We start from the raw sequence: 25,454 nt of genomic DNA on the forward strand, positions 1-25,454 counted from the left end.
TTATCTCCACCCTTCCCTTCCGATGGAGCTTTTGCCTTTTTAAGGTTGAAATTGAGATATCTCGTATACGCATATTTGATGGAATCAACATTTGGGAAATCACCACCAAAAAAAAAAAAAACTGATGGCGGGGGGGCTGAGGGAGGAAAGGGTCGATTAAAAGGGGAAATTCCCCTAAATACATGAGGGAACCTTGAGTTTTCGGAATATAAGAGATAAGTCTTTTGCACTCAGAATTATTCATAAACTTTTGTAAATCTAAAAAAAAAAGTACTTAGTTAGGGAAAGAGGCACAGAGGGGGAGGGTTTGGGAGGGGGATACCCCCTCCCAAGCACGAGAGATTTTGCATATTTTGAATTGAAATTCAACGATCTGGTGCACACTTTGAGTGAAATATTAAAACAAAAATCTTATTTGATGAAAGGTTGCAAAGGAGACCCGCTTCATGTGCATGCATACAGTATCATACACGCATTTTTTTTTCCGCCTCCCAAATCCCCGGTCCAAATCTTAGGGGGGGGGGGGGGGGCGACCGCCCCCATCGCCCCCCCCCCCCCCCTGGCTACGCCAGTGGGGGGCGGGAAGATACCGTCAAGCGAGGAAGCCCCCAGTCGGCACAGAAGGGAATATTTCTAGCCTTTTTAGTGACGTTTCACGATCTGGTGCACACTGCTTTTGGAAATTTTGGACACATCAAAAGTATGAAAATGATCCCGGGACAACGTTGATAGCTAAATCTGTAACTGCTTGATCTCTGAGTGCGTCTTGTAATAATTGTAATAATTAAGTCCATGAAGGTGTACCGAACGGGGAGGGTGTTGGAGGGGATATTCCTATCCCACACGCAGACACGAGTGAACTTTTGCATTTTTAGAACTGAAATCCAGCGATCTATAGAGTTCACATTTTAGCAGGCACATTCAGAAAATTTTGAATTAAAAAAACAAACACACAAGACACATGGGGTGCCCCACTCCCTTCTACAGAGGAAGCTTTTGTCTTTTTACATTTGAAATTCAACGATCTAGTGCATACTTTAGGTGGAACATGTTGAAAATTTGAATCTGAACTCTTTTCTATTTATGTCTATTCCTTGTGTTGGGGATGTGGGAGGGGGTGACCCCCCCCCCCCCCCAAGAGGGAACTGTTGCATTTCTGATATTGAAATCCAGCGATCTAGTGCACACTTTTTCTCTGAAATAGCTAGGAATTAGCAGGGAAGTGAGGTCTCACTTTCCTTTCAGCTGGAATTAGGCATAAAGGGCCTATAGGATGTAAGGCCAACCAGGGCTTGCTCCAGTATAACCATGGGGGTACAAAGACCTTTGTACCTCCATGGTGTAACACTTAAATAGGCACAAACCAGGAATAATGTGCACGCAATAAAACTGCACTCACATAAACACGCACATTTTTTTTTTAATTCTTTATTCGAATTTCGTTCAATTTCATATCACAGAATTCACTTTCACAGAATCAAAAACAAAACATTATGCAAAGACAAACTGCATTACACTTTAACAATTTTATTTTTCACAGGGGTCTATGTCCCCTCCCAAACGTCAGGGGTGCTGCAGCACCCATGTGCCCCAGCACGCGAAATCGATCAGCTCAAGGTCCATTGTTGATGATTTGGTGCGCTCGGTGATTGGTGCCCGGCAAATACGGAGGCCACTATGCACATAATAGCGCGCGCTACCTGCCTGCGAACCTATACCTAGTACCTTTATAGCACTCACGTCCCACACGTTAAGTCGGTCCTGCCTGCTTGCGTGGATTTCGGTAAAGAACGACTAAGTTAACGACACTTGAAACTCAAGAGACAATAGTTTCAGAAGTCTCAGATTTCGGAACGAATACCGAATGCGAATGCCGAATCTCGTCTGAGCGAAACCAGTCACTTGATACACGAGTCATTTTCGTCGCCGCTTCGCCTGCCGTACTACTGACTGAGTCGACCTTCACTGCATACGACTACGTAGCAGTGTAGTAAACAATGGGAAGTTTGAAGGAGCTCTGTGATGGGCTGCCCCTCGATCCACTCCCCCGGCCGCGCCCCCGTGACGAAAGCGTAGCCCATGCTCCAGTGCGCAACACGGACCTATCTCCAGCCGAAACACGTGTACGTGGCAAATATGAACAGGCCTAGAGTCTACTTTATTCTAGTGAGGTACTTTGTACTAGTGAAATACATAGTTATCTGTAGACCAAAGAGGAGCAAATTCTTCGATTTCCAGTTAAGTTTTTAACAGTCATGATTCCTACAATAGCAGTCATACAATCGCTTACACGCTTCCGGCACTCATTCAGTCAAAAAGCCTGGAGGAATAAAAGTGATTACATGCCTGGCCATCCATGCAGCTAAATAAAATGTGTAGGCGTAGTCTTTAACTTTAACCCTCAGACTCTTTGCAAGTTGCACGATTGTAAACTGTATCTAGCTTTTGTTGTAGAGTCTGCTTGTACAATACTGAGAGAGGCATTCTAATTTCTAGTTCTGTCTGGGCATTGTAAAATTCTACCCCATGTAATGTTGCATTCAGAAGCAGCCTATCATATTGATGGGGAAACTTAAAGATTAAAAAAAAAAATGCGGATCATAACCGCATTCAGCCTCTGATAACCTCTGGATTGTTGAATATTGTATTAAGATGTGACTTTTTACTATTTAAGGTGGTGAACTGGTGGTAGTCCATGTTTGATTTCTCTTGTTTTTTTGTTTTGTTTTTAAATGGCGTGAAAAAAGCTTATCAGATGCGTGTAAGCTACATGTAACCTCTGAGGCAGGAGTGTCATGCCCTGTGCACGAGACTTGGTAGGTCACTGCATGTAAAGTGGCAAAATTGTGTGGCAGGGCACTAGGGCACCACTTAGACTTGCACAGTATTCCATATATTCAATAGCATATATGGCATGGGTTTAGTGAGTGCAGAAATTCAGTGAAACGAGTAGGCCCTACATTAGACAGAAAGATCCGTCTATCCGGAGGACTCTTTTGTATTTTGCCATTAACGCCGTCCTCCGTAGGGGATCCGTGAAGCCAGACGCAGTCTCCGCGGAACATTCCCCGACGGACAGATACAGACCGATCTTTTGGTCAAGCCCTACATGTATATAATGAGGAATATTGGCCAGTCCGTTTATTGTGCCACCCTCACTAGATGATATGTCATAATATTGGACCTATAGTCCTATTCAGAAAAGACAGTTAAGGATATTCATATATCATTTCTTATCAAAATTTACATTCCTGAAGCTTGGTACTGAGATGTGGAAATCTTACATGTACAGTATCCTGTCTTCTGGGGGAGCTTTACTCAACTGCTCCTTTGACTTTGATCTGATATCCTGCAAAAATTAATAATGTTTACGGGTACGACATAATGTGTACATAATGGACTGCATGCCATGGTAAGCTGCAGAGTACTAATATAATTTTACATGAATTTACTTGGTGTGATAGTTATTGCTTTTTGCAAGTTTCAAAAGAAATATCTTGCAAATGCCTTTGGAAATACAATGTACCGTATTGAATTACATATTGTGTATGAATAACATGAAAATAAAATGCTGTCACTGGTGAAACTGTAAACAGTGAGGCCCACCTGCCCAGTACAGAATATCAATCAAAGCAAAGCTTTTCACCTTTTCAGTAAATGGTACACATCTTCATTACTGAATGAATTGTACGAGTAATGAAGTCATGGGAAACTAAGAAAAGATGCCATTATTTAACAACCTGCCTACTGTTACAAGTCAAGTGGTAACACACTCGCATACAAGGTGAGGTGCACCAAAGATGTTTTCTTTCTGTAACTTGTTACGGCAGCTGGCTCTACAAAATGCCCTGCGCTACTTCCCATCCAGCCTTCATGAGGAGTTGGCACCAGAGTTTGCGGAAGAGCTTCGGAACTATGGTCACGTCTACATGTACAGGTTTAGACCCCAGATGGAGATGCGGTAAGTGCCCAGAGTTATAGAATATGTCAATGGCAATTCGTACGCAACAAAAATTAAACACAGAATATGGAGCATGGTAGTAAATGGCAACAATCTCGAACCATTTTAGATTGTACTGGAAGCTGCAGTGACACTATATCAAGTACAGAGAAAGAAAACTAGCAGGAAAAAGAAAGATGTATTTTCATCTGATTTTATTATGGAAAGTGAAAAAAAGTGAAGCACAAAAATAGTTTGCCTATTAAAAGAGTCCTGACCTTTTGTTATTGAGAGACTGAACTACATATATCAGCTCTTTTCAGCTCCCATGGTTTAGGCTGTAAACATCTGATCAGGTGATTTGAAGTTGTTGTACTACAAGATTGAGGTTGTGTGCAGATTGGCACAAATTCAGTCAGTATGTGCTACAATATTTATTGCTATCATTATTGATATTGTTGTTATCATTATTGTCATTGCAATCTGTATCATTTGTGTGTTTAAAAAAAGACAAACCACTCTGCCTCACAATTATTACATGTACTTTCATTCTTCTCACTATTCTTATTATAATTGTTATTTATATTTTCATTGTTATTATAAACAGGATAAAAGATAATGATGAAAATTGTAATAATTGTAATAATTATAATCATAATCATAATGACATAATTGTAATAGTGATGTTGAAATCCTTATCATCATCACTGTCATTTTCTTCATTACTATTATTATTGATATTATGTTGTTGTAACCATACAGGCACAAACTTAACCATATGCATCTAATATCACTTTCAATTTCCATCCTTCAGGGCCTATCCCATTGATGAATACCCAGCCAACTCCAGGCAGGCTGCAGCCATTATGCTCATGATCATGAACAATCTGGACCCTCGTGTGGCACAGGTTAACAATGTCTCTTCGTAGTCATTCCCTTTCAGGCAGCCTTCCATTATTTTGGACACACTGCACTTACACTCAGCATTAGTGTTAACTTCATTTTTGTTTAAATCAAATCAATCTGTACATTGTATATTCATGTACTACTGTATGTAGTGGCACTTTGTGAAAAAATTACACAGAGCCCTACATGTACATGTGCTGGAATTAAGTTAAGATATAAAGCAATATACACTGTAAAAACATTTGTTATCAGTATTTGATGGGTTGTGTTCACATATTTGTTTAGTAATATTGACACAGGCCACATTTTATGGTCTGTATGTGCATGAGAAAAGAATGCCCTGTCTTATAATATATGTGAGTGTATTTATGTTTTGGCTCTATGTAAAAGAGGAGATTGTGGATATGTACACTGACTGACACTGAAGGATGAACGTGAATCCATACCTGCATATGAAACAAAGCAATGACATTGGTATAAGGTACTGAACTGGTGGCGAAGTAGGATCTTGAATACAGTCTCTTGTGCAATTGGTGTATGTTCATGGATTTAAATCATGTTTGATGTAATCATGGTATTGTTCCCTGAAAAGGTGAAGCAGAAAAGTGATACTTGTATCTCAAATGCATTTACCATGTATACTTTTACATTAAGAGTCATTTTTCTTCAAAAGGAAGTACACTGAAAGTACATAGTTTGATGTGCTTGGGAAAACTGTGTTGTGTACCTGTATGTCATTTTCTAAACAGAGTTGTTAGTTAGCATCTTAGTGGCATTTTTTTTTCATTGCTGTCTAGTTTCCCCATGAGCTTGTCACCTATGGTGGAAATGGACAAGTCTTCTCCAACTGGGCTCAGGTGAGTGGTCATAATGATGATATCATAGAACAATTAAGAACAGGCAAAATTAAGAAGACAAAACTCCCCCAAAAGATGGAATAAAAGTTTAGTTTCACAGGAATAGAATTTTGTGAGAGCAGAACATGTTCACATTTGAAACTTTGTCTCAAAATATGAAACTGGTAAAGGTGGTGCTTTAATCCTATGTTTGCCTGCTTCTTTCACTTTGTGCCGTGGAGACAGAGCTTGATGGTTGCTTGCTCAATAATATGAACACAAGTCATTTCACTACCATAGTATGAAAGTCAAGGTGAAATAAACATATTTTCTCGCTGGGTAATAGATGTATAAACATTTTAGTAAATTATGTATGTTTGCATTTGAATTGTTATTTCTGTACAAGTTGTAGTTCCCTCTTGTCTGTGTGATGATCATACAATGTTCAGATATCCTAGTCATGCTGGTAGAGTAGTTTTTATTTTAACCCCATTCAACAAGAGTTTTTATGCCTCCGCCAACGAAGTGGCCGCAGGCATTATGTTTTCGGGTCGTCCGTCCGTACGTCCGTCCCGTTTTGTTTTTGTCGATATCTCAAGAACCGTGAGGTGGTTTTGCATTAAACTTGGTATGAGGGTATATCGTGTCGTGGGGGGATGATACTTTGTTTGGATTTTAGGGTCACGGGGTCAAAGGTCAAAGGTCACAGGTTATTTTGTGAAAAAAAGGTTGAAATTTCATGTTTTTCTCCATGTCTCGCAAATGGTTCAAGGTATCTTCATGGAACTTAGTATATATGCATGAACCGATGGGCAGTGATTATCTAGGGAAGTTGGGGGTCATGGGTCAAAGGTCAAGGTCAACTCCTCAAAATATCACTACTTTCCTTATATTTATGCAATGCCTGAAGGACTTTTTTTAAACTTGATGTATGCATGTATAACCCAGTATATATTCTGTGGGAAGTTTCTTGCCAAAAGGTCAAAGGTCAAAAGGTCAAAGGTCAAGTGAAAGTGCTAAATTGCACTTCTTCCTCCATACCTCAAAAGTAACTCAAGGTATTATCATGAAACTTACATATTTATGCATGTTCTACCTAACAGTGATTCTCTTTGGAACTGTGAGGTCAAAGGTCAAAGGCCAGGTTTAGATAATACTATTTTACCATTTGATACTGAAATTATACTTTTTCTCAATGCCTTGAAAATTACTCAATGCATAAACTTATAAAAGGGTCAAAAGTCAAGTAAAAATCATCAGTTCCCCCAGATACCTGCACTCTGATGTTTTAATCATTCATCCAATTGAACCTAGTTCTAGGAAAGTGAACATTCATCACATTTGTGGCAAACCTGTCATTTTAATATTTTGCCAATTGTGTGAAACTGTCATCACACATTGTCAAGACATTGTACTATAGACCTATTAGGAGAACCATGCATTATGGCGGAGGCATACACCAGTCGCCTTAGCGACATTTCTAGGTTTTTTTTTCTAATCAGTTACTCATCAGACGCAAAGTTTGTCACTCTCGGCCAGCAACCGAAATGTATCGAATTGCAGTCTGACGAATCTGACTTGCATTGGTCGACTACTAGTATCAGGTCAGTGTCAGAGGTTGCTCGTGTGATCCTCATTGGACGATCTGGCTGTATTGGATCACACCCAACATGTCTGACGCTGACCTGATAGTCGGCCAACACATACTAAGATTCGATACACTTCATTTGGTGGCCGGAAGCAAAAAACTTTGTTTCCAACAAGTGACTGGTGTTCTATGGAGGGGGGGGGGGGGGTATTAGGAAAAAACTTTCTTTGCAGTTTGATGCAACAGGTTTCCCTCCAACACATTCTATTAGAAAGTATGGCCTGTAATCTTTCTTTGATTGGAGTAGTTCTGGCTTGTGATGTACTACCTGGCCCAGATGAGTGAGGAACAGACCTTGGTGATGTACTCTGGTCATCCGTCTGGCCTCTTCCCCAGTCACAGGGATGCTCCCCGTGTGGTTGTCACCAATGGCATGGTACTCAGTGACTTAATTAACCCTCTCTCTCTCTCTCCTCTTGTTTGTAAACTTATGTGACACCTTGCTTTATAGTATTGCCCTCTTGCTCTGCCAAGTGTTTGATTTGGGTGGGCTGGTGTAGGTATTGTACAGATAAGTATCATGATGATTTTTCTTTTTTTAGAATTCTTTAGGCCACTGCTGCTTTATTACTCAGGCCAATGTTGCAGAAAGGTTTCTAGCTTGTCTTTAATCCTTACATTGTGTACATGCAATAATTGGAAATATCTATTTCATATAGCATATGATTAGTCAATGACTATGATTCCCTCTTTCTTTCTTGTCTCTATTTCTTTCTCTCTTTTATGCTGTGTGAGAGATTGTTAATGCCCTTTGATCACTCAGACTGAATGGTTAAGGGCATTACAAATACTCCCTATTATTATTATTATTATTATTATTATTATTATTATTATTATTACCTTTTGTTGTGAAATACTTATGGCATAGGAAGAATACAAGTACCTTACATGTTATATTTTGTAAAATGCAGTTGAGTTTGTAATTTGTGTGCCATTGGTATGTGATATTGATTTTGTTTTAGGCTAGTGTAATATTTAGCTTACTATTTTAGCCAAAATTGATCGATGATTGAGAGATACTGCAACAAACTAGTAATGGTGTTGTTCTTTGTGTCTGTGTTCACAGATGGTTCCAAACTACTCAACAAGAGAAAACTACAACCGTCTCTTTGCCATGGGGGTCTCCATGTTAGTAAATTACTGTCGATTGCACTCAAGTTGATGTGAATGTTCTGATACCAGTTCAAACAGTAAATCTACTATGACAATAAGAGAAGAAAGTGATTTGATTCAATTTCCAAGTCTATCACAAAGTGATTTATTAGGCTTTTTCTTTTCCTGATACAGGTTAGCTAAGATTAATTGAATCATTCACTCTTGCTAAACCACAAGGTACTGATAGATGTGTACATGATGAAATTTAAGTGAGACAGTTAATTGACCGCAAGCATTTTAGTTTTACTAACCCAGGTACATATTGGCTTCACAAACAATAGGCAAGAAATTCAGTGGAATATAATATTCTGATTCAGAAGGTCATAACTAATCATCTCCTTAATATTATGGAGATTGTCATGATTCTATTGATTTGTGTAACTGCTGTTATTTTGAACAACTTTTAGATTTATATTTTTCTGGAAATCTCAGTCATTTGTCAATTGTATTGACAATATTATGTTTCTCTGCATTACTTTTGCTCTACTTTGTGAAGGTATGGGCAGATGACAGCAGGAAGCTATTGTTATATTGGACCCCAGGGAATCGTTCATGGGACAACGGTAAGATATGTAGCAAGCATCCTGCTATAGACACAAAGTGCTGTGATATTCAACTTCTTGCAGTGGTACACTTGTCTCGATTCAATGTATGATGACATATTCAGATATTCTGTAATAGCTTTAACCTCTGTAGCCTACCTCTACAGGTACTTGACTTAGTTCAATTACAGCAATGTTTTATGATGCCATTTTAAAGTAATGAAAGGATATAAGTGGTTTTGTGCTCTTAATGTAGTCTGCAGATATGTGTTTGATGCACAAATGCTAAAACCTATATTGAAGCATTCAGGTCATCCCTTGCTGGATTTCATTCACTCTGGACAAATATAGTATAGTGGGTAAATCATTGCTTGGAAGTATTTCAAACTCTTAAGGTTTGTTTTCGATGTTGCCAGTGTGAAATAATGTTAAGCCATTGAGGACGGACTCATTTTGCTATAACATGCATTTCCCATAGACACCTGCCCGAGTATTCTTAGTACTCGTCTTCAAAGGGTTGATTATTGCATTATTAAAGAAACTGGGCTAGCGCTGACCCTTTACTTCCTTTTGCAGCTGACAGTCCTCAACGCGGGGCGTAACCACCTTGGCACCAGCGACCTGAGGGGGCGTGTCTTTTTGACCTCAGGCCTTGGGGGCATGAGTGGTGCCCAGGCCAAGGCAGCGGCGATCTGTGGGTGTGTGGGTGTGGTGGCTGAGGTCAGCAAGGAGGCACTGATGAAGAGACACAAGCAGGGGTGAGGATTCCATTGACCCTTGACCCTTGACTCTTGACCCTTCCAGCCCTCTTCTTCCCTCTTCCCTATCCCCTCTGTGCATTCCTCCTCTTGCAACTGATGCGGCACACAGCAGGTCTCCAGTTCCCCTTTTCTCTTCCTTTTTTCTTGTCCTTTTTGTTGCAAAATCTTGCCTTTCAGGAGAAACTTCAGTTTGGGTTAAAAAAAAAGTGTAAATATAAGTTTCCTCTCTTTTAAATGCAAAGAAACTTTAGTAGTGACCTTCAGATGGCTGAAAACCTTCACGCTTTCCTCACCATTATCTTGTGGATGTGATACAAGTGATGCACATTTATACACCAAAGATGCAATTTTAGGAAGAATCGTGGTTAATCACCTACATGTATGTTGACTATAACCTCCAGGTGTTTATGACACCTCTCAGTCTTCTAAGGCAGTCAATATCTGGGATGAGCCATTATAGCTCAACTTGTAGGATCCTAAACTCTCGAGCATGAGATCCCTCGTTCAAGTCCCCCGCCTGTAGCAGTCGTGCCATTAGGCAGGGTACTGTATCCTCATTGCCTAGCCCTTCAAAGAGAACTTAGAGCTGTTGGTCCTGAGGTAATTTGTTCGTAAACATTGCAGCGCTTCCATAGTGGCCATGAAAAATAAACCCAAATTAAATTTGTACCAATGCCTTATTCTTCGAAACCAAAAATTTCTTATATTTCTGTCTATTCAAAGTAGAACAGGATTTTGGTACTTTTGAAATACTTTTCCCTTGTGCTGGTTGAACAATCTTTGCTCCTTCTCAAACAAAACGTGATAATATTCATTATGTCATTTGTTGATGTAAATTGTCCTCTATTGTCCACACAGATGGGTCATGGAGGTCATGGATGATGTAGACACACTCATACAAAGAATCAGGTAAGACAGTCATATATTTCTGCTATGCTTTACTCATTTACCTTGGTATGAGTGCTTTAAACTCACTGCATCATCTGCATTGTCAGATTTTATTAAGACTGATGTGATGCCTGAGGATAATATAGATTATTTTACCCTCCTGATTCCTTTTCTTGTCATTGTATTCGGCAGACAAGCAAGACAGGCAAGAGAAGCTGTCAGCATTGGTTACCATGGCAACGTGGTGACTGTATGGTGAGTCCATTTCTAATTGATATAAAGGCATATTGAATGTGATCGTGTCCATGATTAGTCTGCTCTATTCAGAGATGTCTCTGATTTTTCCTATTGATCTGATAAGCATGAGGATCATGGTTTACATGTATATATCAGAAATGTATAATGTACTTGGTGTGATTGTTGATATTTCTTTTCATTCATTCATTCATTTATTTGGCAAAATATAAAACAATATACAACTTACAGGTCATTACAACGAAACAAATACATGCCAGGACTCCTAAGAAGCAATTGTGTGCTTGTGGCTGGAGCCCTCAAACCAAAAAGATAAAATACTGTACATACAATCAACCACCACTTATTGTGACATGGACCAATACATACAGAAGATTAGTCCAAATTGAAATAACACGTATGTGTACTTAAATCATCGTTCTGTTATCAAACACAAAAACACATCTGAGCTTAATTTGTTGGCAGGCACACACACACACACACACACACACTCTCTCACACACTCACACACATTCACACATCCATCCTGAGTGTACAGAGAAAAAGAGATGAGAGAAAGAAAGGTAGAGGAAGAAAGGCATAACAGGCATAAGATACGAGTGACATTCGGGCTCTAGATTAGTGTAAGAAACAAGTATGTGAATGAAGTATGTCTAAACTTTCTCCACATCCTTGGCGTCTTCCTCCAGGGAGCAGCTTGTGGCTGTGTATGAGGCCACTGGAGAACTACTGGTAGATCTGGGCTCGGACCAGACCTCCTGCCACAACCCTTTCAATGGAGGCTACTACCCAGTCCAGCTGACCTTTGACCAGGCCAATGACATGATGGTCACTGACCCTGTGCGTTTCAAGAACCTGGTGCAGGAGAGGTGTGGATTTCTACTTCCTAGTCAACCCGTATTGAAAATTGTTTAGTCAAGACGTTGTGTGATTGTGTGTCCCCCCCCCCCCCTTTTTTTTTTCTTGGAGAGGGGGGGGGGGACATATTTAAGATTTGTGTATATTGGTCTGTGTATGTGTTCCTCGAACTGATACGTTACATAGAATTTTCATTCTCATATGCACCAGACAGTGATCATGTGGATGTTTCTTGTGTATAATACAAAGAAAGTTTATTTGGTCTGAGAGTAACGTGGTGTATATCCATGCTGGCTAGTACCGATGGTCTAAATTTAAAGCATAGGTATAGTAGAATACACCATGTCTGAGTCTAGCTGTTTTGTCAGTATTGTGATATTGCCGGAAAAGTCCGTCCATGTATGTACAGATAATTGTTGGATCTACAGTCAACTTTGCTTACTTAAGTCAGCCTCGCATAAGTAAAATAATCGCCTTAGTGTAAGGTCTTTTAAAGTCCTCTTCTCTTTATATTCTTTTAATTGTACTCTCTCATTACTCGAATTTTCTCGAAGTTGAAGCATTTCTTCAGTCCAAATAGATTCAAATAGATTCATCTTAGGCAAGGTTGGCTGTAGTGTCATCTATATGTGATTGCCCTCTACTGTGTGTTCATCTGTCTTTCTCTCCATCTGCTCTAGCTTGCGGAGGCAGATTGCAGCAATCGACAGACTGTCGTCACTGGGCATTTACTTCTTTGACTACGGCAACGCCTTCCTTCTGGAGGCTAGCCGAGCAGGTCAGTGTTCAGAAACTTTACCTCCAAGATTGCAGGAAAACAAAATGCTCTCATTCTCATGTTCATTTCTAGTAATTCTTTCAAGACAAGATTTTCACTTTCTGCATAACAGATGTTATATGTATCTGGCTCAAGATAAAAATGTAATTGCTATAATTTGCAACAGGAAGAGTCTTTTTTTTTCTTCTTCTTCTTTTTTTACTCAAGGCAAAAGCCACTGAGATGATGAAACACCTAAGTGGAATAAGTAAGGTTGCTTCTCTCTTTGATTCTGTGTGTACCATCTCTGCTGATGATACATTATAGTAATAATAAAAGATACAAGAAGCGAGATATAAGATGTGTGTACCCATTTTCCATCTTTCTAGGAGCCAACATCCAAGCAGAGATGGACGGGGCCAGTGCAGGAAACCGTTTCAAGTATCCATCCTACGTCCAGGATATCATGGGGTAAGTTGAAGGGAATTGGGCCATTAGGGCAGTGTTTCATGAAGCTTGTTAGTCACTGACAACTGTTTCATGCTACTGAAATCCTCACATCTGATTGGCTGAGGGAAAATTCCTAATTCACTGGCAAAACACTTGATGAAATGCCCCCTGGATGCATATCACATGTCATATCATATCAATATTGATAGCAATGCAATGTCTAGGTCATGATATGACCTAGACACTGCATTGTGTGGTAGACTGGAACCATTTGGTTTCCAGCCTTGTCGCCAACAAGTTGGGGTATGTTGTGTTTACCTACTTTACTTGGAGTTTACTTGGATGTAGAGACGTAAACTGGCGTTGCTTATTTGCCCCTCCAGGTTTCGTTATCCCTCTGATATGGGCTGTACTTTAGGGGATGGCTGTTCCAGTGTCTCTCAAGGATAGTTTTGAATTGATTTACACTTGTTGCTCTGACAGCTGCGTCTGCCAAGGAGTTCCAGCTGTTACAACTGCGAACAGTGTAGAGAAGGACTTGTGGTGCAACATATATCTGGATCTGTGTTTTCTGACTTTCATGCAGTGGCCTCTGGTTCTGGAGCTATCAACCAATTGGAAAAATTTGTGTACATCAAGGTGGTCAATCCCGTTCATGATCTGATATATTTGTAGAACCTCTGCTCTTTGTCTCCTGTATGCAAGAGTCTCCAAACCCAGGGCTTTCAGTCTGTCTGGATATTCCAGGTGGCGAAGATGTGGAAGTTGACGTGTGGCTCTTTGCTGCACTTTCTCTAACAAATCCTCATCTTTTGTGAACATTGGACACCATACCGAGTTGCAATATTCTCGTGTGGGTCTGACGATAGACTTGTAGAGCTTAACCCATCCTCTTTCGTTCAGGCTAGAAAAGGATCTATTCAGAATGCCAAGCTTGGTATTGGCTCTTTTGGTTATCTTAGCTACGTGCTCAGAGAATGAAAGTGCAGAGTCAAAGGTCACTCCAAGGTCTTTCTCATGTTCAGCCACAGGGATCTTGCTTTGGCTACTAGTTGTTGTTATTGTGTAGTCGTTCTTCTGGTTCCGTTTCCCGTAGTTAACAACCTTGCATTTTGTGATGTTGAATTGCAACTTCCATTTGTCGGCCCAGGCTGAGACAGCATGAATGTCCTTTTGCAAATGTTCTGCTTCGCTTTGATTTTCAACAACATGGTATAACTTGGTATCATCGGCAAACAATTTAATTTCAGATGTCACCTCTTCTGGCAGATCGTTAATGAAGCAGAGAAAGAGCACTGGTCCCAACACACTGCCCAGAGGGATCCCACTGGATACTGAATGTGGAGATGACAGTTTACCATTCACAACGACTCTCTGTGACCTTCCTGTCAAGTAGGCTTCTATCCAGCGGAGAACACGACCAGTTATTTCATAGGCTTGTAACTTGCAAAGCAGGCATTTGTGGGACACATTTTCAAATGCTTTCCTGTAGTCTAAATAGATACAGTAAATACAGTGACTGTTATCTATCTCTGCAGTCCACTCTTCTAGCACCTCGAGAAGTTTGGCCAGGCTAGAGCTGCAGTGGATATGGTTGGTGATGTCATCAAGAGTTGAGACAGCTGTCCTACTGTACTTCTTGAACAGGCCGAAGCCAAGGTTGGTCGAGAACTTTGTGTGGCCAGCCAAGAGGAAGTTGAGAGTGATGGTGTGATGAAGTCCTTTAAGGGTACGCCAACACAAGTACCATAGCAAGAACTTGTTCTTATTCTGACCTGCACAGTTATCACAGTGCAGGTCAAGGTGATGTTCTCTGAGGCCGTACTTCCAAAAGAAGAAATGCAGGTAAGAAATTACCGAGATTGATCCCTTGGACAGACACATCCCCTTGTCAATCAAGAAGTTCACCTAAGAACAAAAAATATAACAAAATATAAAGATAGCAAAAGCATGAGTATTACTATCTTTGCACAGAGAGGTTATTACGGTAATTTTGAGCTATGATAGTCTTAACATCTCACCTGGCCAGCACCTTTGCAGCTTCCTCCAAACACACCACACTTCTGGGGGGTCAGAAAGTACATCGGGCCAGGCTGTAAAGGGTTGGATGGAAAGTAAACCTGCTGTATGTGCATAATCGAATGAATAATGCACAGCAAGGTCCATAGATCAGGGGGGATATCGGGTCACATTTCCTTTATGCGGTGTCGTCGTTGCTGCAGTTCGCCTCCACCATCCGTTGTAGCAGCTCTCGTTGCTGTTTTGCAGAGTTCAGGTGATTCAGGTGCTCCCTGGCCAGGGCCTCTTTTTCCTCCTCTGTCAGGTTGGCCCTTTGTATGTGGTACACTGCCAGGTTGTTTTTCTGGCACTGCCAGCATACAGTCGCTCATGGGGCGGCAGATGATGATGGAGGGGGGTGAACTGTTTCCACATCTTTAGGAACTCTTTTCCCTTGAGAGAAAGTTGTTAATAAAAAAAGACAAACACACAAAGTTCAATAAATATTTTAGATAGTCTTATACATGTAGTCTGACTTAATGGTTTGGACTAGCGTTTTAATTTTATGAACACTCTTCCAGTATACTTCACAATACATGCATATCTTGACACTTTCATGTTTTGTCCTGATTTTTAAGAAAGCAGTTTTTGTTGATACATATAAGATTGCTTAAAAGATAGATCATAAAAAAAAAGAATCTTAAAAACAAAGGTGCATTAAGAATGTAATAGTTTTTGATGCATTCTACTTTTATCGTTCATATTCAGCTTTACAATGTTTCAGTCTCATTGAATTCAAATTGTATCCAAATTCTGAAATAAAAAATGACATAAAGCCCATCATTACAACAAGCAGCAAAATTGTGTGATGAACATACCTCGTTTCTCCATGATGCCAATGTACACCTGCCACACCTTGGCCTGGGATAAGGATGAAGGCAGCAGTTAATAATAATAATAATAATACATACAATTTCTATAGCGCCGTTCTCCGCTTTGATTAAATGCTCAAGGCGCTTTGCAATTGTACATCAAAGCAAACAGACTGAAGATACAAGTACATCACCGTAATAGAAGAAGATGAAGAAGCAGAAAAAAAAAGACATGAAAGTCTGCCTTCAAAAGACACTGCATCCAGTTAAGTTAAGTTAAGCATCCAGACTTTTTGTAACCTGGAATTCGTCCTGGCAGGAACACTGCATTTTCCTCTGCGAAGTTGATCAAGAACCTGACGACAGCCTGTATGTTTTCTGCTGAGTACTTGTAGCTCCTTGTGTTGAATTGCTTCCCTCCTGCCTTGTGAGTCACAGAGCATACTCCGTGTTGGCAAAGCCATTTCTTTGGCCTTGTCAACTTATCCTTTGAAATGCTAATAATAAAGAGAGATAGAGAGAGACAGACATTCACACATAAATTGATGTGATAATTAAACTTCATATTTTCACAGTATTAATGTGCTGTGTTAAGTAACTTTCTAAACGCACAGCTAAAAAAAAAAAAAAAAAAAAAAAAAATCATACATTTTGCATTTTCCAATCAACATTGCAGCAAAAGTCTCAACCAAAAGTATTCAGTGTTATGAGCCACTTATGCATCAACTCTGGTCTTCTTTGATCTGACAGAACAGTATGTCGGTAAAATTTACTGAGCTTATTTTTAGAAATCCTATAGGGCCCAAGTACAGCTGTACATTGTGGAGAGTGGCATGCACCAACCAAAAAATAATAATTAAAAAAGAAAATCATAATTTTTCAATTTTTTTTTTCAATTTTTTTTTTTTTTCAATTTTCAATTCAATTTATTTGTTCAATTCCACCAAGAAAACAGTGTCCAGAAATTGTAATACCTCAGTATTGGGTGAAGACAAGAATTCAATGATTACACAAACATGACAGATAGCTAAAAAGAAATAGCAATTAAACACCTGCCTCTTGCACAGCAACATAATGTGCTGAGTTACACGTGTAATTAGGTCAGTACGTTTAGACATTGCATTGCATGAAATAAAAATTTGAAATCAACATTACAGCAATCTTTAATCCTAAGAAATCTGATCACATGAATTCTGAACTGCTGAACTGCAGTGCTCTTAGAGCAACAACAAATGGTGTCACGTGAGTGACTTTTTTTTTTCTCTCTGCTACTCTGACACCGAAAGAATGGAAATTCAAACTGTTTGCATGCAGTTATGTTTGAGTTTAATCTTTGTAGCTTTCTCGTTCACAGCATATAACAATACATTGAGCATAAAAGATAGTCGGAAACAAATTACAAATACATAACTGGGTTATCTTGGATGACTTGAACCGGTGATCCCCTCAGCTTGGCTCAGTCGTCATCGATGCCTGATACCCTCGTCGTCGACCTCGGCACAGTTGCTTGGCTTGTCTCTTGGAAGCACCCCTTGACTTGGCCACCCAGCTAGACGCTACCCTATCGGCAGTCCTCTCGGCTCCTCGGCCTTCACTAGTCCCTGCTACCACGCAGACTCCTGCCTTGACCCGAGCTCAAGCGACGGCGAGCAGGCAAATAGAGATTGAGCTCGGTACCAAAGTTTGGATAGTAATTGTCAAAGTTCAGTTTATATCAGCAGCTGGAGCTCGCATCTCACCGACGTGGAAAACCCCCAGAAGAACGACTGCTGCCTATTAAAGCGGAGATCTATGCTGGATGTCTGATTAAAGTGTTTCTCCCCAATCCCCTACATTCATCAGCTTTTTATTAGCTTCCCTAGCCATAGAGATTAACACTAAAGTCCCTTACACTCCCATACACTTGCTTTTTCATGCCTTTCCTACACTAAAGAAATCATCCAATGAGCATGCTTAAATATAGCCCTATTGAAACTCTACACAAAACGTCTAGCCATCGTCTAGACTGCTGTTACATAGCATCTCTACTCATGAACTAATGGACAATAAACTGCAACCAGCACCCTAGTGACACTGACCTAGCTGAGTCTTGACTGAGCTAGATAGCATTCCTCGCCACCACCTGGATGGGAGCTATTACATAACACCTCTATTCTCTCAATTTCTATAGTCTGAGTTAATACACAATACTGCATACCAGGCATGCTGTTGCCATGCTATTTCTTGAACTTTCGCTTTGTCTCATTTCATGTGAATGCCGTGTCTGAATTTAACTGATCTAGACATGCTGTTGCTATGCCAGTTTATTCTTTTACTTTTACTTTGTCTCATTTAATATGAATTTCCAGACAGTCAGTTTCTTGCAGTTTGACCTAGTGGCTTTCTAGGACAGCTTTAAAGCTCTAAATCTTTGCAAATTCAAACAAATTCGATTTTACTTCACTGGCCAAAAATCAAAGATAAATTTCTCTCCTGACAAATGGCAAGGCTGTGATACAGTGCATACAATTTAGGCCTACCAGGTTCTAATGCATATTGTGGTCTATTATTTGATTGTATCTTTTTGCTCTAGATCTAACATACAATGTACGTACAAATTCAAAAATCGGAACATGTCGGTGCAAATCCTCTGCCCATTGTAGGTGTAAGAGGATCTGTCATGCTGGCGATCCTTTTGCTACTTGCGCTTTGAACAGTTCGTTTTTTCCCCCAATGTTGTGACCATCTTCAGTTGTGCAAGTATGACTATGTCCTCTATATCTGGGGAAAGTTCGAATATGGAGTACCTGTACTCCATAACATCCTGCTAGTCCAGGTGGTCCATCATGCAGTTGTGCTTTCGGTTGCATCTGAACTCCCTCACAGTGCTCCGCTCCTTCTCCAGATCCTCACTGTCATACTCCTTATGATTGTCTCTCTCAATTTTCTCGCTCATGTTCTCCAGCTGTTTGAACTCGTCCTCCTCATCCTTCTTATTCTCATCATCAACACTCTCCATATCTACATCTTCATCTTCTTAGTCGTGAAAATCTGCTTCGATTTCGTCTACCTCGTCCGTCTTCTCCCACTACACGTAGCAGTTCGGGCTACGTTGATCCGGCAGCCAGACCTGCGCACGGTTAATATGAGAACTCGTCCCCACCGGCATTTTGTTTTTATACCCTCTGTTAACAGTGTACGGTCGGTGATTGCTAAATACGAGCGAAAAATGAACAACATTACTACAACTGTAGGAAGGCAACATATGACGCAAAAAGAAGAACGAACAGACTGAAGAGATGTATGTTGAAATTTGTTGTTGATTTCACACCCTCGAACACAGGGAGAGAAAGCCCAGGTAGAACACCAAATTAAAAAATGCTGCGATCCTGTGAGATCCAAACGTAAACAAACAAGCGCGAGCCAGTTCACATGGACAAAGTATTCCTTTTCAAATATCAGTCCATGGTTGATATTACGGGACACGAACAATATTTTCCATGTTATCTATTCGTTTGCTTTATCCCTTGAAGTGTTCAGGCACATAACAGCTTCCCTTGCCAAGCTTTTAAATCTGCATTCAGTAATCACACCAAACTTGACCTAGTCCTAAGACAGCAAGCCCACTCAGAGGTAGCACTGTACCACAGTCCAACGAGAAGGCCATGGCGACACAATAAGGATTTGGGAAATAAGGTTATATCTACTCTTTGAAAATTAGTTTCTAGACACCTGAGCCAATGTGCAAAGAAAGAACTTCAGCTTGTGTGCCAAGCAGTGAAAAAAAGTACAATAAAAGTTAAAGTTTCATCAGCCATAGTGAGGCAGGGTTTCATCACAGGAGCCTAGGTACATGTATCTTCCATCATTATTGTTCCTTTCTGTACTTTCTTTTTTTTTTCCAGGGACATTTTCTCTCTTGGCTTTGGTCCGTTCCGCTGGGTGTGTGCCTCCGGAGACCCAAATGACCTCTCCATGACGGACGAGATTGCTACCAATGTCCTTGAGGATTTCATCAATGCGGGAGGTGATGATATGTTATCCTCTGTGATAGTGATAGCGATGACAATGATATGGGGCTATGTGTTTATTGTATTTTTCTGCCACACACAAGTAGCAAATGTGTGGAGCATACTCTGCATTTTTATAGCCATACACGTAAAAGTGGGACCGGAGCCCAATGCGCACAAGATTTAGTGCAACTTGCAGGGTGGTTATAGGTTGACAACTTTGGAGTGTCATTATTTTCCAGTTCACTTGTCTTGGCTACTAGTATGTCATCTAGAACCCAGCATTTCTAAGCAGTTCTAGTATGTCATCTTCCTATTCACTTTCTTTCACCCGCATTGTGTGGAATTAACTTCAGAACTGACACGTGATGGTGCTGTCAGGCTTTTCTGTATGTTATACAATGAAAGGTTCCTAGTGTGTGCATAAATGGTGTCAGATTTTTCCATTTCTTAAAATGTGAACTATGTGTTTACGACACTTCTTGCTCTTGAATGACATTTCTAGCATTGGTTTTGCAATGTTTGCAGTGCCGGAGTCAACAGAACTACAGTATGAAGACAACATTCGCTGGATCAAGGAGGCAGGAAACCACAAATTGGTAGGTCACTTCCATATTTGGAGTCACTTCACAGTTTGAGCATTGTGAAGAGTTTTCCATTTGGAGTCAAAAGGGGCCTGAGCTTTCGATCCTAGCAGAATCTTTGTCAGAAGCAAACTGACAGACAGGCAGAGAAAGCAATCACAAATAATGTATGAGGACTACACACAACAAGAACAGTCATGGGAGGGCTGGGGACACAGAACAAAGAAAACGTAAAGGAAGGGTTGGAGGTAGTGGCCAAGGAGCCCAACAGGTAAAGGGAAAGGGGTTTTACATTTCTCAAATTTATAAATGCCACAATGGGCCAAACAACTGCCGACACTAGTGTGATTTGTAGATCTCAAACTTGTTCAGATGTAGGCTTGCTGTCAACCAGCTCTCAAGGGGTTAAACCTGGTGTCAAAACATGTAGCTCAAGAGTTCTGTTAACACATTAAGAATATGCATTCTTGGTGGAGGTTGGAACATGTGACAGCATTGCTCAGTAGGCATAAGTGGCACACTGATGACCAAAGTTTAGAGATTCTCAATGTAGCATTGGAATGTCTGTCATGATGAAGGAAGCTAGCGACACGTGTTAAACTCACACATTTTTGCGATACATTAATTTTCGCGCATTTCACACTACTTTTGGCTAGCGCAAATTTTAAAACCCGCGAAAACATCTTCACAATTTTCTCTGCCAATTTTGAATGAGTTGACAATTGTGCTGTGCGAATTCAAGAACCCGCAAATATGTTTTTGAGCCGCTCAACACGAAAAATTAATCACGCAAAAATATTGACGTTTACAGTAGCCTCTAGTCCAGAGGTACATAAAGAGGACCAATCTAATGCTGATTTTAAAATGCAAAATATATAAAACTTGATGATTTGAACGTCTCTATGTCTTAGAAATGCATGGCTTATTGGCATTGCTCAGTGGGATGTGTGAGGATGTGTGAGGTGACTCTTCACTTTGCTGATATTGCACTCAAAACTTTAAACACCTCTGTTTTGCAAGGTGGTCGGCTCTCAGGCCCGCATACTGTACTCTGACCAGAGAGGACGTATTGCTATCGCACTGGCATTCAATGAAGCTGTGCGTGAGGGCAAGCTGCGCGGACCGGTCATCATCAGCCGTGACCACCATGACGTGAGTGGGACGGACAGTCCGTACCGCGAAACGTCCAACATTTACGACGGATCGGCATTTTGTGCAGGTGAGTTTACTGTCAGGGTGTTGTGTGGGACAACAATGATCATAGAAATCACACAAGAGCCCACTACAGGAGTGAGGGGAATTCATGCCTCTATTTTAATTGTATTAAATGGCTTGTTTTATTTCTTGGTTGTTTTTTGGGGTTTTTTTTTTGCTTGCTTTGTGTGTATTCTGTGTGATTGTATGGCAAATTTTTCAGTAGGTCATGGTATGATATATCCTTGCTATCTTTCTTTCTTTGCTCATATCATCTGATTTTTTTTTTCTGTAAAATGTGTGACAGATGACACAAGGCATGGCATTACGCATTGTTGCTATTAAGCAGTAATGCTTTGCAGTATAATCGTCAAGGACTTGTTAATTGTAGGAAAAAAATCATCAGTATTATTCATGCAGAGAATGCTCCTCACTAGTGGGATATTCTAATTCACTTGAAATGTAAAGATACATAATTAGGTGTATTCAATATTTAGTTTATAAACTTGTGCTCCCCACTCCGTACCCCTCCATCTTCCACATCTAATCCTGATGTCATCATTCTTTTCCGTGTCCCCTCCCCCAGACATGGCCATCCAGAATGTGATCGGGGACTCCTTCCGGGGAGCCACCTGGGTCGCGATTCACAACGGGGGCGGGGTCGGATGGGGCGAGGTCATCAATGGGGGCTTTGGTATGGTGCTGGACGGCACCAACGAGGCTGACCAGAGGGCTAAGAAAATGCTGGCCTGGGACGTGTCCAATGGGGTGAGTCTAGCAAGTTTGTGAGTGGCTCGAAGATCAGTCCATTTCTTGGTGCAACTTTTCATCTATATAGATCTCACTATACTGTTTGAGAGGTGTCAGTAGCTACAAGACAGTGTATCTGCAAAGTGTCACTCACCCATGTTGTAATTAGATAATGTGAATAAATAGCATTAGTAGTATGATGTTTTGCACTCGCAGAAAACGTGTGGTATTATCCAGTCGAGATTTTTAGCGACAAAGTGGATACAACAACTCTGTGTACTACCACACACTTTGGTCCCCAGGGAAGGTTTGCCTTGCCATGGGAAAGCACATCAGTGGAGATGAGTGTGGCAGTGAATGTATAGGATATCATACTGCCATTGGAGCCTTTGATACCAGTGATACCTTCTGGCACAGATGCAGCTGTTGTCTTTGCTGAGCGATATGTCTGATGTGGCAGGACTACAAACAGTGGAAGCATCCCTTGCCTATATTCAATGGTCTTGCTTTCGTTGTTTTGTTATTATCGATTCTGAATCTGTGGCAATTTTTATATGACAATCTGCTACAGATTCAGAGTTGATAAGAAAACAACTATTACAGCAAGATGAGTATATATAGGTGGTGGACGCTTGACATGCATCCCCTGTTCGTCGTCTTGCCGCATCAGGTGTATCACATAGCAAAGACAATAGTCTCTCCACATCAGCCGTTTAGTGTTACAGCAAAGACAATAGCTGCATCCTCCGCCTAGATTATAGGCAAGCATAGATGTGGTCAACATCACTCTGTTTTAAAAGTCACAAGATTTTGATAATGCCTCTGTATGGCTCACTGTAGATAGAGCAAGAGGGAATGATTATAAACAGTGCCCTGATCTTATTACCCAATTAGAGCTTCTTGTTGATTCATTCTGTTTGTTTGTTTGTTTGTTTGTTTAAAATTATATTGCCTTAAACCTCTTCCATTGTCATGCCAAAAGGCCCTTAACACTATAACATTGGCATAGCAGGGGAAGTTCTTTAAGGCCCTTCTGGCATAAGGCTGGCAATATTAACAAAAGCAGAAACCACGATTGTGGGTGTTACTGTTTATTTTTGGATTTTTTTTTTTAAACCCCAGGTGAGTCGCAGAAGCTGGGCAGGGAACTCCAAGGCCAAAGAGACCATCTGTCGGGCCATGGAGGAGGACCCAAACCTGAAGGTGACCATCCCCCATGAAGTGAAGGACCCCGCCCTCCTGGACAGAGTCCTCCGGGATTGATGAGCGGGCGTGGCCAGAAGGATGATCAGTGTGAGAGGAATGGTTTCTTTGATAAGATATTTGATAAGAATAGACACAGTAGCTTGAAAGGATCTATGCGAGTAGAGGCAGATTGAAAAGATTTACTGTACAGTCAAACCTACCTGTTGTCAAATTGACTGATAGTAAAAGCATCCAAACTGTATACGGGCAGTTTAGGTTTGGGGCAATAATAGCGAGTTCACACACTATTCCAAGTTACATTGTTTTTCCATTAACAGGTTTTTAATGATCCTATAAGAGCACGTAAGTTGGAATTGTAATTTTTACCTTTACATCCAAGTCTTGTCTGAATGGTCTTCCTTGTGTGAATTGCTTCATTCATGTCTTTTATGATCATATGCTATAAAGAGTTAGGTTTTGATCTTTGTAAATTCTACAACCTCGTTTCTGTGGCATATTCATTTGCTGGAGTGATCAGTGGACATTTTAATGCATTTGTTGTAGTGGTCAGTGGACATTTTAATGCCTTTGTTGGAGTGGTCAGTGGACATTTTAATGCATTTGTTGTAGTTTTTATCTGCCATAGATCATGTCATACTCTCTTGATTGGTAATGCCTCATTTGCATATCATCATTGAAATGTAAATAGAATTAGATTAGTGTAAAGAAAATATGGTTTGTTGCACCGTACAAGTAGAAACCCTATGTATAAAATGTAGCACAAAAAATTGAAGGGTTTTTTGTATAGAGTGTTGTTATCTTTATGATATGAATGATTCATATTAATTTGTTCATGCAGTAGTAATGATAAGCAGGATATTTGTGATCTGTCAATACGTTTCTCTGAGGAAGCCACAGACATTAAAGCTGAGTAGACTCCCAACTAATTTGATTTGGCTGAATAAGGAAGATAATGAATTAAATAAGTGAATAACTGACTGAAGACAAAAGACTGATTTTAAAGAATGCATCAACAGGCTGAACTTTTTCACTTATGTAAGTGTAAGAGATTTGTGTATAAAAATATTCCTATAACCCTGCAGTATTTTTATTTCTGACAATCCACTCCAATATGATTTGATTTGTGACAATCTATTTTGTATACAAAGACTTTAAATATTTGTATATGCATTCCACATACCCATTCCAGCACCATTGACTATAATAGCATGTTTTCTATGGTACACCTGCATTTATTAGCATGACTGCTGTGATATTTTCATGTGCTTTTACCTGTGTGCTGCGTTGCATATGTGCACAGTTTTAATTCTTGAACTGCCATATCTGTCATTCACTCTTTTGTGAATAGTTGTGACCTTCTTTACAAAAAGTGCTCATGAGCACTGGTGTGTTTTGGGTTTTTTTTTCATTTAATGAGCAACCCAGATTTTCAAGTGGCATTGTACAGAATTGTAATAACATTGCTCAGAATTGTAGCAAAGCTTTTCACCTGCTGCGTCAGATGAAACATGTCACACCACAAAACATGCTCAAACAGACAAACTTCCATATATAACAAAGAGGTGATGTATCACCCATGTAACATTCATCATTTATTTTTTGTTTCATTGCTTGTGCCATCTTCTGAAATGCTCTCCTCCTACAACTGCATTACTTGGACAATGTTCTATGAGTGCTATTATAGTCATAGGGATGACTACACTGGACCGACATTCTGTCAAAGAAAGCCACCAGTAAAAATCAAACCTATAAATATAGAATATCACATCAAGTGTGAAAGATAAATGTGAATTCAAGTTCTTCCAGTGTCATGTCCTTGAATTCAAAATTCTTGTCTTCTGCCCAAATGAGAAAGACTATCTCTG

The 25,454-nt window shown here is 40.2% G+C and overlaps 1 protein-coding gene across 1 annotated transcript; it reads left to right on the forward strand.

Annotated features, from left to right (window-relative positions):
• The first annotated feature begins 1,814 nt into the window (after positions 1-1,814).
• Positions 1,815-23,718, forward strand: LOC139732420 (urocanate hydratase-like). The gene is made up of 18 exons (XM_071643283.1): positions 1,815-2,123; positions 3,831-3,961; positions 4,755-4,848; positions 5,644-5,703; positions 7,578-7,706; positions 8,397-8,458; positions 8,982-9,048; positions 9,604-9,785; positions 10,647-10,697; positions 10,869-10,931; positions 11,621-11,800; positions 12,470-12,567; positions 12,936-13,017; positions 19,751-19,872; positions 20,384-20,454; positions 21,460-21,658; positions 22,220-22,401; positions 23,506-23,718. The coding sequence occupies exons 1-18, from the start codon at positions 1,998-2,000 to the stop codon at positions 23,644-23,646; spliced, it is 2,040 nt and encodes a 679-aa protein (XP_071499384.1). The 5' UTR covers positions 1,815-1,997; the 3' UTR covers positions 23,647-23,718.
• Positions 23,719-25,454: the final 1,736 nt, after the last annotated feature.

Source organism: Diadema antillarum, unplaced genomic scaffold, assembly GCF_040938485.1.
Source record: "Diadema antillarum isolate AM-2024a unplaced genomic scaffold, OU_Dant_1.0 seq00000423_RagTag, whole genome shotgun sequence".
Taxonomy (NCBI): Eukaryota; Metazoa; Echinodermata; class Echinoidea; order Diadematoida; family Diadematidae; genus Diadema; species Diadema antillarum.

Bases quoted from the DNA above. Each gene is read 5' to 3' on its own strand.
- LOC139732420 (XM_071643283.1), top strand. From the start codon at position 1,998: ATGGGAAGTTTGAAGGAGCTCTGTGATGGGCTGCCCCTCGATCCACTC. The intron at 9,786-10,646 runs GTGAGGATTCCA...TTGTCCACACAG, and splicing joins ATGAAGAGACACAAGCAGGG to ATGGGTCATGGAGGTCATGG. The intron at 13,018-19,750 runs GTAAGTTGAAGG...TTTTTTTTCCAG, and splicing joins TACGTCCAGGATATCATGGG to GGACATTTTCTCTCTTGGCT.